This window comes from Zootoca vivipara, chromosome 8 (assembly GCF_963506605.1).
Source record: "Zootoca vivipara chromosome 8, rZooViv1.1, whole genome shotgun sequence".
Classification (NCBI taxonomy): domain Eukaryota; kingdom Metazoa; phylum Chordata; class Lepidosauria; order Squamata; family Lacertidae; genus Zootoca; species Zootoca vivipara.
In genome coordinates, this window is record NC_083283.1 from 52,070,764 (window position 1) to 52,086,141 (window position 15,378).

A 15,378-nucleotide genomic window follows, 5' to 3' on the forward strand; every position below is an offset into this window, starting at 1 on the left:
TGATTATCTCTGGATTGGGAAAGAGCAGTGCTATTTTTCTAGAAAAAGAGGTGTCAGAACTCACCATTAATGCCTCCCTTGTTCTCTTATAATGGCAATGGAGCCCACCTGAGAGGTGCCAACACTGAGTTACATGAGTTCGGGATGAAAAAAAAGCCCTGTGAAAGAGGCTTCATTTACCTTTACTAGTTTCTATAGGTGTCGGATCCAGATATTGCCAGTCACTCATAGCTTGGTTTATGTCTTTTCGGGCCATCCAAGATTCATTCCAGCAATGATGTACCCTGTAGAATACAGAAATTCAGACACTTCCTGTGTCGAAATACAAAGCCAATTCTGAAGAAACCTGAGCATTCAGTAATGATTTAGGATAAAAGATCCCATGTTGTATGGAATGCCAGTACAAAGATTGAGTATCATTTAGAAAATTTTAACTTGACTTTAGGGCTTCAAGAAAGTAACTAATTTTTAAAGAAAATGAATGTTTTTTATTACTTTACAATGGAGACTGTAGCTGATATAGTGGACATCATCATAAGTGCAGTCATCATAAGCCATATACCCTTTCAAAACTACTTGTGAATCCTTGGTCACTCTCATGCCAAAGCTTCTCCAATCGACTGCTCTGATTTTATTCTTCAACATCTCTGGTGTTGCTCACTTACCAGATGTGTTCTTTGCCACTTAAAGTTTTGCCTGTATAGTCATAAACCTCCTGGACAGCAAGAGGATCAACAGCATTCAAAGGGCAATAGAAGCCTGTGACGACCCGGCTTGGGATTCCCAAACATCTCATAACTGTAAAAGATGAAATACCCCAACACTGATATCATATGTTTTGCACACACACTGAGACAGAAAACTTGTCTTCCTAACTCAGTAAAAACCATGTAACTATTTGCAACAAAGCCCATATGTACTCAGGCTACATAGACTTTGGTAGTTCAAGAAACAACAAACCATCTGCTTATCAAACTGCATGTGTTATTTCCAAGGAAAGCCTAGTCACGTGTATCTATAGTTGGAAGACTATGACTCTTTCAACACATATATACCATTGCAACACAGGCTCAGCCCCTAACAGGTTTGCTCCTGCTCAGCATTCCAGGGAGTCTGTCCTCTTCCAGGATGTTGTAAGCCAGGCTTCCCCAAACTTCGGCCCTCCAGATGTTTTGGACTACAATTCCCATCATCCCTGACCACTAGTCCTGTTAGCTAGGGATCATGGGAGTTGTAGGCTAAAACATCTGGAGGGCCGCAGTTTGGGGATGCCTGTTGTAAGCCAAGGGTAGCCAATGAGGTGTCATCACAATGTGGTGTCCCTTCATTGTCAGACCTCATGGTCAATGAGTACCTGAATGACACAATATTGGCTAACCTAATAAGGGCTCCAACAGGGTAATTCAGATGTTCCCTTCTCAATTTTCTGGTTTTCTTTTCTGACTGATACTCAACTTCCTATGACTGTTAAACGTCACTGAGCGTGGCCATTGCGTTATTTTTGCTCCCTTTGTTTTTAAAGTTTGTACTACTTCATATCATGCAGATACCTTCTTCTTCTTACTTCTCATTGGCCCATCAGGGCTTCAATCCTGTTTGTGCAGAACTATTTAACATTAGTCTGCTTATGCATCATACATTTAAATCACATTGCTTCCCTCAAAGAATCCCAAAAACAGTAGTTAATCCTTCACAGAGCTACAGTCCCTAGCATCCTTAACAAACTACAATTCTCAGGGTGTTTTGGTTAAAGTAATGTGTTTTAAATGTATGGGTTGTACACAGTCTCACATTACTATGTTACCTCTATTATGAACAGCCAATGTGTTAGGAAATGATATGACCCAGTGTCATATTTGTAAATGGATTCTAAGGCCTTTGTAGTAAGAATCCGCTTTGCCCTGATTTCTGCCCTGACAATCTAACCAGCAGCATATGTCAGCAGCACAGATGGTTTTATAACATCAGGGCAGAAAATAGACTATTGCAGCTTTGGCAATGTGTTTCTGTAACCCCAGACATTTCTGTATATGGCAGACATTTTTTTTTTTACTGTCTACTTTTATCTAGTATAAATGGCCAATAATATTCAGCACATCTTACAGTTAATTTCCCAGTTGCTTCAACAATTCATTCATCTTTATCCTGTTTAATGTAAATCTAATGTTCACAGTCTTTTTATATTTCCTGTAAAAGTTCTCAAATGCAGCTAGTAAATAAATGAAGTTCTTCCTGGTCTTTGCTTTCACTTTTTCTATCATCCCCCACTGGCTATGGAACTCTAAAAAAAACATTCCTTTTGCTTTCAGCAGATAACCTACTTTGCCATTGACAGGCTCAAAATAACTCCAAGGCATTCTGCTTTGCCTCAGGATTCATCCAAACCCAATGCCAGGAGTATCCTAGTGGCCAGTAACCTGTGACCTTTAAAGGTACCGAAATTTGCCATTTGATGAGGTTATACTGTATTAAACCACTGCAAATTGGGCTATTCCTGTTTCCCTGATTTAGAGAGCAGCTTTGAACATGCAGTTATCATGCTAGCGTCAGTACATTTTGGGAGCACATGGTATCTGCACACTAATGTGCTGCTCAGAAATAGCCATGGTTTTTCAAGCATGCTTGTGCTTAGGGAAAGCCACAGCTCAGTGGTAGAGCACCTACTTTTTATGCAAAACGATTTGATCCTTGGCATTTCCAGAAAAGTGTAGGGGGAAAGCCCTTTTTGAAATGCAGGAGACCTGCTATCAGTTCATGTCAAGAACAATACTGAGCCAGATGAACCAGTGATTTGACTCGACAGACAGCACTTCCTATGTTCCTGGGCACGATGGGGAGCACTGCATACCAAAGACTAGGACAATGCAGTCTCACACCATTCCTTGAGAAGACTACCCTCCTGAATTCCAAAATGTCTTTTGTTATTATACTTCCTTTCCTCCTTATAATGTTGCTATACTCTCTGACTTTGTTCTTTACTAAATGTTCATGTATGGGTAGAAATAGTAGAATCATTGAGTAGTTGGAGAAAACCACAAGGCTCATCTAGTCCAGCCCCCTGCAATTCAAGAATCTTTTGCCCAATGTGAGGCTTGAACCCACAACCCTGAGATTAAGAATCTCATGTTCTACCAGCTGAGCTATGTAGAAATAGTAGAATTTCAGCCTTTATACTTTATACATTTGTAATAACTAGCATTCTTTTTGGGGGGGGGAATAGTTCTTTATCTGACATTTCTGGGTTTCATCCCACCACACCAAACAGACACCATTTAAATTTTTACTGAATTTAGAAGTTGCCACCTGCATCTGAGAAAGCATTTTTCTGTTAGGACCATTCATGCACCCTACCTGTACACAGGACTGAAGCAAAAGTCCCGCAGTATCCATATTTGACAGGTTTGCATTTGCTCTGAAACCACTGGCGGAGGATAGGGGCACTTCCATTCCACATTAAAGGATTGTGTCCCTGCAAGTAGTTATTACTGGGTGGAAGTTTCAGAATGCTTTTCTTCTTATGGCAACAGATCTGAAAACAGAAAGGTGCATCTTGAACATTCCATGGAATCAACATACATCGCTTCATGCACAATGATCGCCCCTATCATAAAAGGCAACAGTATGTGACTAACATATACCTGAAATAATTAATCTTGACCTGGGATATATGCATGTAAATGCAATAGTTTAAAGCACAAATCCACCTGCTCAGTTCTTATTATACTATACAGCAGGCATACCGTTTTTCAGATGCCATTGCTCTCTGCTTTTTGGCATGAGAAGATGGACATTTATATAAATATTTACAGAGAATCAGTCATCTACATGCTGTTTTACAAGATTAAATAAAGCAAATCCCTGTTGAAATTCTACAGGCTTTTTTTTAAAGGGGGAGACAAAGAGAAAACAGAGTTTGGATCACATTCAGTTGCTATATTCAGCCTTACGTATCAGAACAAGTAATGGTGGTCCCTTTAAGGCGGGCAATGGCACATTGTGCTCTGACTCACCCCACCCTACAGTAAGTGAATTTAAGATTCACTCTGGTACTCAATACATCATCTCACAGGACTTTTTATGTGTGTTTGTGTGAAGAATTAAATTTCAATAAGAGCTGTTTAGGCAAAACTTCAGGGAAATTAAAAATAAATAACAATGCACATCTCTTTTCTTTTTTTAAAAAAAATATATTGCTATTATATTCTATTGATAGAATGCTCAGAAATATTTCCATTGAGCTACCAATGGTCCTCATCTGGTCACTAATATGTCCATAAATTTAGCAATACTGAAGCATTGGGTGCATGAATTGCAGACCATATTCGTCTCTCGCTTCCTTCCCCCATCCTGAAACCTTTCCCAATGTGGGTCACTCAGTGTTGCTAGACTGGAACTCCCATCATCCCCAACCTCTTGGCATGCCATTAATTGTTATTGCTATTATAACATAATTTATTGTTTTAGTTATAAATTATAACAAAAGTTGTAGTCCAACATCATTGGGACATCCAATATTGGAGAAGACTGCTTTGTAGGGTGAGATTTTATATTATTTCATCACTTTCATCTCTTTGATTCTAATTCTACCTTCCAGTACCCTGTTTTTGTTTTTTAATATAAAAAATATTTGCAAAGCACCCACTCATATAAACTATCAATGCAGTGCATAACGATACATACAGGTGCAAAACTAAGATACCATAAAAGCAATGCAAAATAATCATAAAAGTGACTGGCCCATCTTGGGGGTGAACTAAACAACTGAATAGGCCAGGTAGCATAAAAAGAACTTTGAGAGGCATTTGAAAATTGTCAGCAAGGATCTCTGCCAAATATCTTTTGGAACAGCATTCCACAGCATGGAACCAACAACACAAAATGCCTAGTGTCTAGGAGAAGTCAGCTGGGCTTCTGAAACATGGCAAAAAACTATTAGGAATAGAAAATCGTCTGCATCTTATTGAAGGTGGAGATAGTGGGTGATTTTTCATATATATTTATATATAAACATTTGTTGCAGTTCTTATTGCTGCCAGGGATTTAAGAGATATTTATTGGGGCCAGGGGGCTGCCATTTAAGAGATATACTATTGTTCTCCAACATCATAATGACCATTTTCCCCGTTAACAAAGACAGGCACAGTCACTTTTGCAAAGCTGACTTATCAGCGGGCAATTTAGCAATTTACATAAGCCAAACACACATTTCCTAGGAATTTCTCTGGGGTTGTGCCTGCTGACAGTTTTGTGATGAGCCAGCCGCTAGTAATGACTGGAAAGACATAGGCAAACCAATGCCAGGGGTGATTATAGGCAAATATATCCACAAGAGTCAATTAAACGTCCTGTATTCAAACTTTACCATACTGTTCAACACCCTGCTGATGTACACAGGATCATTGCGACAGGAATAATCCATGCCAGGATCACGAAGGAAGTTTGTACTTGTGTCCAGAATTTTCAGACAGATATCCAGAATGCCATCTTGGAACTAAACACACAAAATATGAGCACTCATTTTGAAGCCATATGTGACACAAATATTCAGAACAAAAAATTTCCCTGTTGTAGCAGAGGACAACTACTGGACTGCCAGGAATCTGTGGAACTGGAAATGTGAGGTAATAATAATAATAATAATAATAATAATAATAATAATAATAATAATAATGGGAATGATGCTGATACCAAGAAATGTAGGCTAGCTAAATACCAGTATAAGTAGAAATAACTGCTTCTCACTTTGCTTTTCAAGTCAAAGGGGTGTCTTTGTTGAGTTAGGCCCATTTTTGAAATGTGAACAGGGTGGTTTTACATTAGAGCTCACAACCAATAAATTCCATCCACCCCCCATGAAACTTCTAACTGAACTGGTTAGGCAAATAATTATTAAAATATAAATGAATGTACATGCTTCAAAGCTTCAATGAAGGTTACTATTTCATTTTAAGGAAATAATGAAGCAGCAATTGATTTAGGGCAGTTCAGGCAGTCCCCCCACCCCACCCAAAGGGTGCTGAGGCAAGGGGGTGCAACATTGTTATTATCATTGTCATCATCATCTTAAACCATAGCTGCCAAGTTTTCCCTTTTCTCACGAGGAAGCCTATTCAGCATAAGGGAAAATCCCTTAAAATAAGGGATAACTTGGCAGCTATGTCTTAAACCTATATTTTTATGGGTACCTATTGAGAATATTCATTCAAAAGCAATTGTACCAAAAGGAATTATTGTGAAACTAAGAAACATTTGCGGCGGGGATGCCAAATTTTGTCCTCACTCAGGAGGCTATATTACTAAAGGCCATCCCTGTATGCAAGAAAGAAACAAGGTTTATCAAGTTTATTGAGGCCCTTTTTTCCTATATGGGGAGCCTTGTCCATTAGATGAATATACAATAAGACACACACTTGCTAGGAAAGATACTCCACTAATGTCACAAATTGAAGCCACAACCCTAAACACTTTACTCGAGACCAAACCCCATCAAACACTGTGGAACTTACTTCTGAGTAAACATGCACAAGATTGTGTGACGTGTGTTTTAGAGCTAATTTCAGCGGATTTCACTTGCAATTTGGCCCCAAGTTATATAAACTTAAGGGTACAAAAATGTATGCTTCTACCTGTTTTAAAAACACCTGTGTATTCAGAGACCGGGATAGCTGCTGCCTGGGCAATATTCCTATTTATCTTTCACTGAGGCCTGCAGACAAAGGACTAACTCACAAGCTAGGACTAATTGCAGGTAGGTAGCCGTGTTGGTCTGACGCAGTCAAAATAAAAATAAAAAATCCTTCCAGTAGCACCTTAGAGACCAACTAAGTTTGTCATAGGTATGAGTGTGCATGCACACAAAAGCTCATACCTATGACAAACTTAGTTGGTCTCTAAGGTGCTACTGGAAGGATTTTTTAAGCTTGGACTAAGACTCCTTGGACTAAGTCAATTAACACGCCCTCCATTTGTGAAACTGTGTGTACATGGAAGTAACTATATGTAAGTAACTCCTACTGATTCAGCAGGGCTCACTGCCATGAAAGAGTGCATGGGAATTTTACTTTTAAATATGCAACACTGGTTGCAGCCACTCGATAGAAAGCACGTTATGTGCATCTCTTTTCCCATAGACAATTTGTGTCCAAGAGTATAATTAAGCCAGGGGTTCCCAACAAAATTTTCTCGAGGACCCCTCATTGAGCCGCTATTGTGACAAGGACCCCCATTAATTCCTAATCCTAAAATTAAAAAGTGAGAGCCAAATTAAGAGTCTTTTTATATTTTATATTTATACGTTTTTTTACAGTTACGATTTTGGTTCAATGGACACTGACAAGATCGGTTCGAGAGTCACTGACTTACTTGCTTGAACATCAAATGCATTATCTTCCTCTTCATCTGTAGGCCTTTGTCGTTTTAACGAACCACTTTTTAACCAACGGTCCATTTTTAACTATGCGAACTGTAGCTTCCGTGAAAAACAACGCTTTGTTTACAAACACTACTGTTTTGCAAAGAGGCAGCGCGCGGCAGGGAGGAGGGAGGGGAATGGAAAAGACAGGGTACCTGTGCAGTAGCGCACAAATGAAGCCGACGCGCACAAAGCATCTTGGGGAGGTGAGCGTTAGTAGAATGCGTGCACTGCCTCTTTGCAAAACAGTAGTGTTTGTAAAGCGCCACCTAATGGCATACAGCAGAACTACTGCCTCTATCTAATTCTAGTTTTGCACTAGACTCTGCTCATGCAGGAAGCGGCCAAAACAAAAAATCTGTTATCATACGAAATATATTTAATATATTTTTTATTCTAATAGCATCTTGCGGACCCCTCTGGCATAGCTCGCGGACCCCTGGGGGCCCGCAGACCACCTGTTGGGAACCACTGAATTAAGCAATCTAAACACTAAGGTACAACTCATAATACATTCAAGAGCCATAATCTTGCATTTACCTGTCCAAAATACCATGGATGAGAAGTTACATGTTTGGGAACCCCCTGGAATATAATCCCATGCTCATTCAGGACATACTCTTCTCTGTGAGCATGGTTGTCTAAATAGACAGGGTCATCTGAGAAAACAATATAGACAAGGTCTCTGAAAAAGTTCCAATATCAAGGGCAGAATTTTCATACAGTATAATTTACACCAGCTCTGAGATACCAGATTAGGAATGATATTTATATTTTTTCCCAGTACAGGCAGTTCATGCATTCAACTGTGATGAGATTATTTTGATGCATATGTAAATGACCCCTTATTATCATACCTTTGGGACAGGCCTCTAACATCAAGCATGCTTTAAATATGGCAAACCAATTTGGATCTACATACTGCAAATGAATCCATCAAATAATGGATAAACAAAATGGCTACTTTGCAGTACTGCTTTCAATAGCTACAGTTGAAGGAATGGTTTGGTAAAAATATGTCTAATCCCAGGCTCGTGTTTTGTTAGCCCCAAAATGAAAAATGAGCGAGGTCCCAGACAAAGAGGACTGGCAACTTAAGATGTTAGAATATGCAGAACTTGAAGGTCTAACACGTTGAATAAGAGAGCAAGAGGAACATATATTTAAAGAAGAGTGGAAAACGTTTATTGAATATATGAAAGATAATTGTACACAACTGAAAATGCTGGTGGCATTGAGATAAATTTAACAGTGTAATTAATGTTTGAATGGTGTAAAAATGGGAAACTAACTTGAATGGTTATAGTAAAATATGCAGGAATGGAAGATATTTAAAATGAACCATGGAAAGAGAAGAAGGGAAGTCATTGGATATTAATAAGTTTGTAAAATGTTTGTTTTGAACTGTAAAAAATTGTAAAAATAATAGTAATTAAATAAATACCATTTCCAGAGTTTCATTAATCATATGATACTACCTTGAGTGTGCTAATACAGTATATTTGTTTCTGTGTAGAAGCATGTGATGTGTTAACATCCCACGTACTCCCAAGCCTAATATCTGCTCATATACACTGTATATTCCTGCGTATAAGACTACTTTTTAACCCAGGAAAATATTCTCAAAAGTCGTGGGTCGTCTTATATGCCGGGTCGTATTTCTTATATGGCGCGTATATCCCAAACTCTATATTTTAACTGGAAAAGTTGGGGGTCGTCTTATACACCCAGTCGTCTTATACTCCAGAATATACACATTTCCTGACTCAACCCAAAAGTCTGTCCTCACCACCACTACAGCAGCAGCAGCAGCAGCAGCAGCAACAACAACAACAACAACAACAACAACAACAACAGAAATACACATTCTCACAAATTGTGTCTGCAGGCAACTTGCTTAGCAACACTATCCAGACAAGGAGTTTCTTATTGATTCTTACCGGAACACCAAGGGTTGAAAAGAACATAAAAGTCTCCCAGATGTTGGGTGCTTGAATGTTCACATGACACTAGACACATATTCAGAGTGTAGCAGCCAATACAGGCACTGGCGGGAGGGAACAGACTGACATGGAGGCATTGTTCATTATGGAGTTTGTAGTAAGCATTCCAACGGCTTTGATCTGGACATCCCCCTAAAGGAAAAATGCTCTTTGTTCCGAGGGATTCGCAGGGTTTTGGACCTATTCAAGAAAGTTGTTCAAAAAGGAAGTGAATGCAAGAACTGTTTTGCCTAAACTTGTTTACAATTGTTGGTGAAAGAATAAAGATGCAAAACTTTTTATAGGATATGTGAGATTAACATGACGCCCAACTTCAAAGAAGCATAGGAGAATCAATAAAGATAATTGCTGGCTTCCAAAGATGAACAATGATTTGTATCTTTAGAATTTAGGTCCTCTGAAGATCAAAGAATGAACATGATACAATATGTATGGATCTCTTTTTACTAAATTCTGAAAGTAAGTGGGGTGTGTTCTTTTCATTTTTTCTAATAACTGCATGCAACTTTATAAATATATATTTGGGTGATTTGGTTTGTTTTGGGTTTTGGTTTTGGTTTTGGTTTTTTGCAATTTCACCCCATACATTCAATGCAATAACAATCCTATGCCTATTTACTTGGGAGTAACCTTGTCTGAAATCACAGAAACTTACTTTGAGTAAAGAAGCACAAGCTAAAGCTGCACAAGTCAACACATATGCTTACTGAAATATTCAGAAGGGTTATCTATCTGTGTGAGCCATCTACTGTTGGCGAAGTGTATTAAGGGAATTCTATGAATAGTTCCATAAAAATGTTTTTCTTTTTCATGTTCATTCAGTGTTCTCCTTTGAAAGAAAAAGCTCTGCAGACATCTATGAATACGACTCTCTGACATAACATTCGCAACATCAGCTAACGCAGAGAAAATAGGTATGAAGTAGCTCAAAGATCATCAATCCTGTATGATACATTTCATTTAACAAATTCACATACCACCTGATTGTAACAAAAGCTCTAAATCGGTGGTACTTAACTATTGGGAATACAATAAACAGAAGTTCTCCCTAAACACTAAAGCTTTTAACATAAGACCGCTAGTGACTTTATGGAGCAGGTTTATTATCATATAAGAGAATTACCTGTTGTCACCGTGAATGTGATCTTGTCCTTGTCATCATCCCAATCCCGGTTTTGGAAATGCACATAGAACCCAAACAGCTGGCCTCTTCTCACAATTAGTTTATTAGAATTAAAAAACTGTGTGTGGTGGTTGCTGCAGTTCTGAGCACAGTTTAGGTCTACATTTTTCACCTCAAGGACTGCAGGAAAACATATAATGATGGGACTGATGAATGAATATTTAAAATAATTTTTAAAATACCCCCCCAACTTAGCAACCTCTCCTCCACTGCCCCATGAATAGTATGTGGCTCTAATATTCTCTGAACACTGATTCTGAGGGTTAGGGGTAACTTCAGGAAGAACAAACATATCTGTCTTCTTATGGCAAGGAACTTCTGAGTCCAACCCAATGAGTGTACCATAGTTTTGTTTAGCTCTGATGTGAACCTGAGAAGCACATCAGCAACAAGGCAGTGGTGGTTAATTAAAATTTCTGAGTTGAATGTGATTAGCGTACCAGTTTTTATTAGGATGTTGTACTTATTCTGCAGCAAGTGAAAAATTGGAACCACCCCCCCCCCAATAATCTTTTCATAAAAATGTTTTTTCATGCCTTCATAACCAGGGACATGTACAGACCCTACATAACATATGAGTATATATGAGCACCAGCTTTGTGTATCCAGGTCTGAGCAAAACATTGTGCGGGAAGTAGAGGGAGGAGAGCTGCCACAAAGCCATTCACTGTGACACATTGACAAGCCACATTTTTGAAGATGTGAAGAAGGCTAAGGAAAGCAGTAAATATGCACACATTTTTGTTTCTGTGTTAGTTTCTTATGTCTCTCTTAATCATTTTCAAACTGCAAGGAATAGACATGTTATTATCCTTAATGAAAAACGTCCCCTTTTCTGATTTCCACATCCTATTGAAATCCACACAATTATTCGGGGGGGGGGGGGTGTCTATGCTGAGCACCACAAGGTACATCTTGAATCAATTAAGCTAAAGCATATAATGGAACCCAAATGCTTCTTTGAAGGAGCACAAGGTTCCATTCTATGCTTTTGCTGTGACTGACACACACACACACACACCTGTCTGTCCATCTGTATCCTCCCCACCCCCTTTCTCTACATGTGGCTATTATCATTTTTCAAAATTGTCATTTGAATCACCAAACAAAAACTGAGGTGTTGACAAACGAAAGAAAGGGCTCTCTTTTCTTGCATTGAAAGGTTGCTCCAGAAGATTAAAATGGATTTCATTATCTTTTATATCATTTTTCCACGAGGAATTTGTGATATACAACCCTTATTACCTTTTGTTTATGAATTTTTGTGGAGTTTAGTGTTAACATATTTTTAAACAAAGTTTTGAGGCTTTGTAAAATCCATCCAGGTTTAGCAACAGAAGTACAGTCATACCTCATGTTACATCCACTTAAGGATGTGTCTTTTCGGAATACAGATGCGCCAAACCCGGAAGTTCCGGAATGGGTTACTGCTGGGTTCGGCGCGTGTGCATGCGCAGAAATGCTAAATCACGCTTTGCACATGCGCAGAAGCACCAAATTACATCACGTTCCTGCCCAGACACGGCGCTTCAGGATGCGGCCTTTTCAGGTTACGAACGGGCCTCTGGAACGGATCCTGTTCGCAACCAGAGGTACCACTGTAATTAAACAACACTGAAGTGCTTATGCCGCAATAAATTTATTATCTTTTAGATGCCATGTGATGACATCTAATGCTGCAACATACCATTAAGACCGTTCCCTCGGGAATATGCTGTTATTCATTGACTGTTAGAAGAAGGTGCAGGTTTACCACACCTATCAGCCAATCACCCATTCCCACCACCCTTCTGAGTAATACCCCCTCCCCACCCTCTCACTATATATAAGGGTTTGGTGACTTCTGTTTCAGTGCATCTGAAGAAGTGTGCATGCACACGAAAGCTCATACCAATGACAAATTTAGTTGGTCTCTAAGGTGCTACAGGAAGGATTTTTTAAATTTTGTTTCGACTATGGCAGACCAACATGGCTACCTACCTGTAACTACTACTATACTGTTTTGAGAGATAAAAGCATCACAGCTTTCCAAGGGGAGTCTTCTTCTCTAGAGGGTACCAATTCAAAGTCAGCATACATCATACTTTAACTATGTTTCACATCCACTCAGGGATGTGAAATGTGTGACCCGCCAGAGATTATTGGACTACAATTCCCTTCTCAACCCTGACTATTGGTCCTGGAACATCTGAGGGGCCTCAGGTTCCTCACCCTTGTCATGGTTTAAGCTGCTCGAACACTCCATCTAGAACAGGCATCCCCAAACTGCGGCCCTCCAGATGTTTTAGCCTACAACTTCCATGATCCCTAGCTAACAGGAACAGTGGTCGGGGAAGATGGGAATTGTAGTCCAAAACATCTGGAGGGCCGAAGTTTGGGGATGCCTGATCTAGAAGTTATGTGTCTGCGCCTATGTGTGTGTTTTTTCTACCCTATCTTAGAAACTCCTTGAACAAATGTATGCAATATGCTGCTCTGCTCCACGTGCATTTCAAGGGCTGTTTTAAAAAAGAAAGAAAGAAAGCAAAGATGGCAGGAGACAGAGTTTTACATTTTCACACTCCTCAGGTGCAAAGCTTAGCCAGCTTTGATCTTCTTCTACTAATACTGTGTAATGTCAGGTTTGCAACCCTTTGTACAGAACGATTAGTTTTCTTGTGTAACTGCTCTGCGTGAGTCTGGAAATGCTCTGATGAAATCAATCACGAAGTCAATGTAAGGGACATTGCAGGTTAATCATGAATTTACATGCACAGCTTAGTATGTAAAGTTCTTATTTGCCATGCACTGCAGGACATTAGCAAATTCTGGTCTTAGAGCTGTTCTTCTAATAGTACTGATTCAATGTCACACTGTAGTGATGATGTCTCTCATGCCACCTAACATTGGCTTCCGCTCACTAGAAAACAATATTTTATTTCCTTTAAAAGTATCCGTACTAGATGGAAACACAGCCTATTGCCTCTGATTATATAAACATAACTGGATTTAGGGCAGCACAGCTGTTTCCCCCATACTGGGTGCTATATGTTGTCTTTGTGCTCATTTTAGCACCTTGGCTCTCATCACTTTTTCTCTGCCATCTTAGATTTAATTGCTATTATGCTGTTACTGCTGCTCTGGACAGCATAACAACCCCTACCCCCCCCCCCAATTTCTCACAGGCAGCCTAGATCTCAGATTCCTTACAGAAACAGAATACAACAAATGAGCAAACTGACACATTAACAGGATTTTTCCTCTTGCCAGATACCCAGCCTGAATTATTATTGCTATTATTATGATTATGGACCTTTTTCACTACAGAAGTGCTAAAGCAGTTGATGGCATTGATAAAATATGCAAAGGGTGAAATCTAGTGGGTGCTGTTCTGCTGCTGGAATGGGAAAGGGGGTGGGTTTTTGTTTTGTTTTTTGTTTTGCAAGTGTCCCTCCCCCCTCAATCTTACCAAATCTGCTCCATAAAGTTGGACTTCCCTAATACTCTAGAGCAGATTTAGAGAAAAGCATGACGGGGCTGTTGGGGGAAGGGAAATAACCCAAAATTGCATTCCTTCCCATTCCGCTGATGGATGCCTTCCATCACAGTAACAACGTGGGATACCACCCATTAAAAATATAATATAAAAAGCCATCAGAACAATATAAAATATTATGGCTGCTAAATGTTGAGCTATACATACAGAATGGGATGTGGATGTGAATAATGACAACCTAAATTATGTAGCAGAAGCAATCTGCATATTTTCTTAAACTTTCCGTATGTTCACCTGTCCATCAGTCAATTGGCTACAACAGCCAGAAACAGAACCTCTACATTCAAAGAAGGGGGAAACAAATGCCATCATTATTTCTTTTGAGTTTCCTTAGCACGTCCAGTTAACTTGAGCTAAATGGACCATTAGTCTGGTTCATGCTAGCAATTTTCATTTCCCTGTGTCTTTGCTATTGACACAATAGCTGCACCAAGAAATAACTCAGCAACTCAGCATCCTATTCAATTAGCGTCCAACTGCTGTTCCAAATATTAAACTTACAAAGCACAATGCCATGTCAATTTTCTATTAATATTATGGCAAAACAAATATTTAAGATTGGAACATTAAAGCTCAAATGTAGTTACCTTCCATGACAAGTGGATTTTCAGTAAGTTCTGTTCTTCTGTTGAGAGACAGACAATCGTCATCAAAGTTTTTTGATGTCCTCTCAGCCAAATTCAGTTCCATCCAGTGGCATTTATACTCCTAATAAAACAACCCCAAGCCTATCATACATGCAAAGCTACAGTGGTTAGGGTGGGGTTTCACTCAAGTTCCTACTGAAGCTCATAAAATGTGCCAGAAATTTATTTTAGAATCCAAGCATTGGTAAGCCAGATTCACCACTGATGTTGAAGCAAGAGAAGAACTGTTTGCTTTCTTGCTGTGGAATTTGTAGCTGCCCAGATATTTGATTGCTTTAAAGAATATGTTTGCTGACATTTATGAGTTCAGTTATGGTATTACATAAGGTCAGTCACACCATTTAATATGTTTGCATCAAACTGTGAAAAGCTTAAACTTCTTTTGCAATTATCTCCTTATTTTGTTACTTTGTTAGAAGTAAGAGCTGACTTGGCATAAATTCATTTAGTTCACCAACTGTGAATGATAAACTAAGGATAAGCTGTCATGACCACTTTAGATCCACCATGAATAGATTTTTCTCAGCAGCCATTTCACTTGAGACATAGAAATGACTCTTGAGAAACTGTAGCCCTGCCAGTCAAATGGAACACCTGAT

General features: G+C 39.1%; 1 protein-coding gene across 1 annotated transcript in view; it reads right to left on the reverse strand.

Annotated features, from left to right (window-relative positions):
- Positions 1–661: 661 nt before the first annotated feature.
- TMX3 (thioredoxin related transmembrane protein 3) overlaps positions 662–15,378 on the reverse strand; it is a 61,237-nt gene continuing 46,520 nt past the window's right edge. Inside the window, exons 17-22 of the mRNA XM_035125637.2 lie at positions 10,538–10,717; positions 9,352–9,594; positions 7,952–8,070; positions 5,363–5,491; positions 3,352–3,529; positions 662–798 (exon numbers count right to left, since the gene is read on the reverse strand). Of these exons, the coding sequence (XP_034981528.1) occupies positions 662–798; positions 3,352–3,529; positions 5,363–5,491; positions 7,952–8,070; positions 9,352–9,594; positions 10,538–10,717 (986 nt within the window). The remainder of the gene's footprint in view (positions 799–3,351; positions 3,530–5,362; positions 5,492–7,951; positions 8,071–9,351; positions 9,595–10,537; positions 10,718–15,378) is intronic.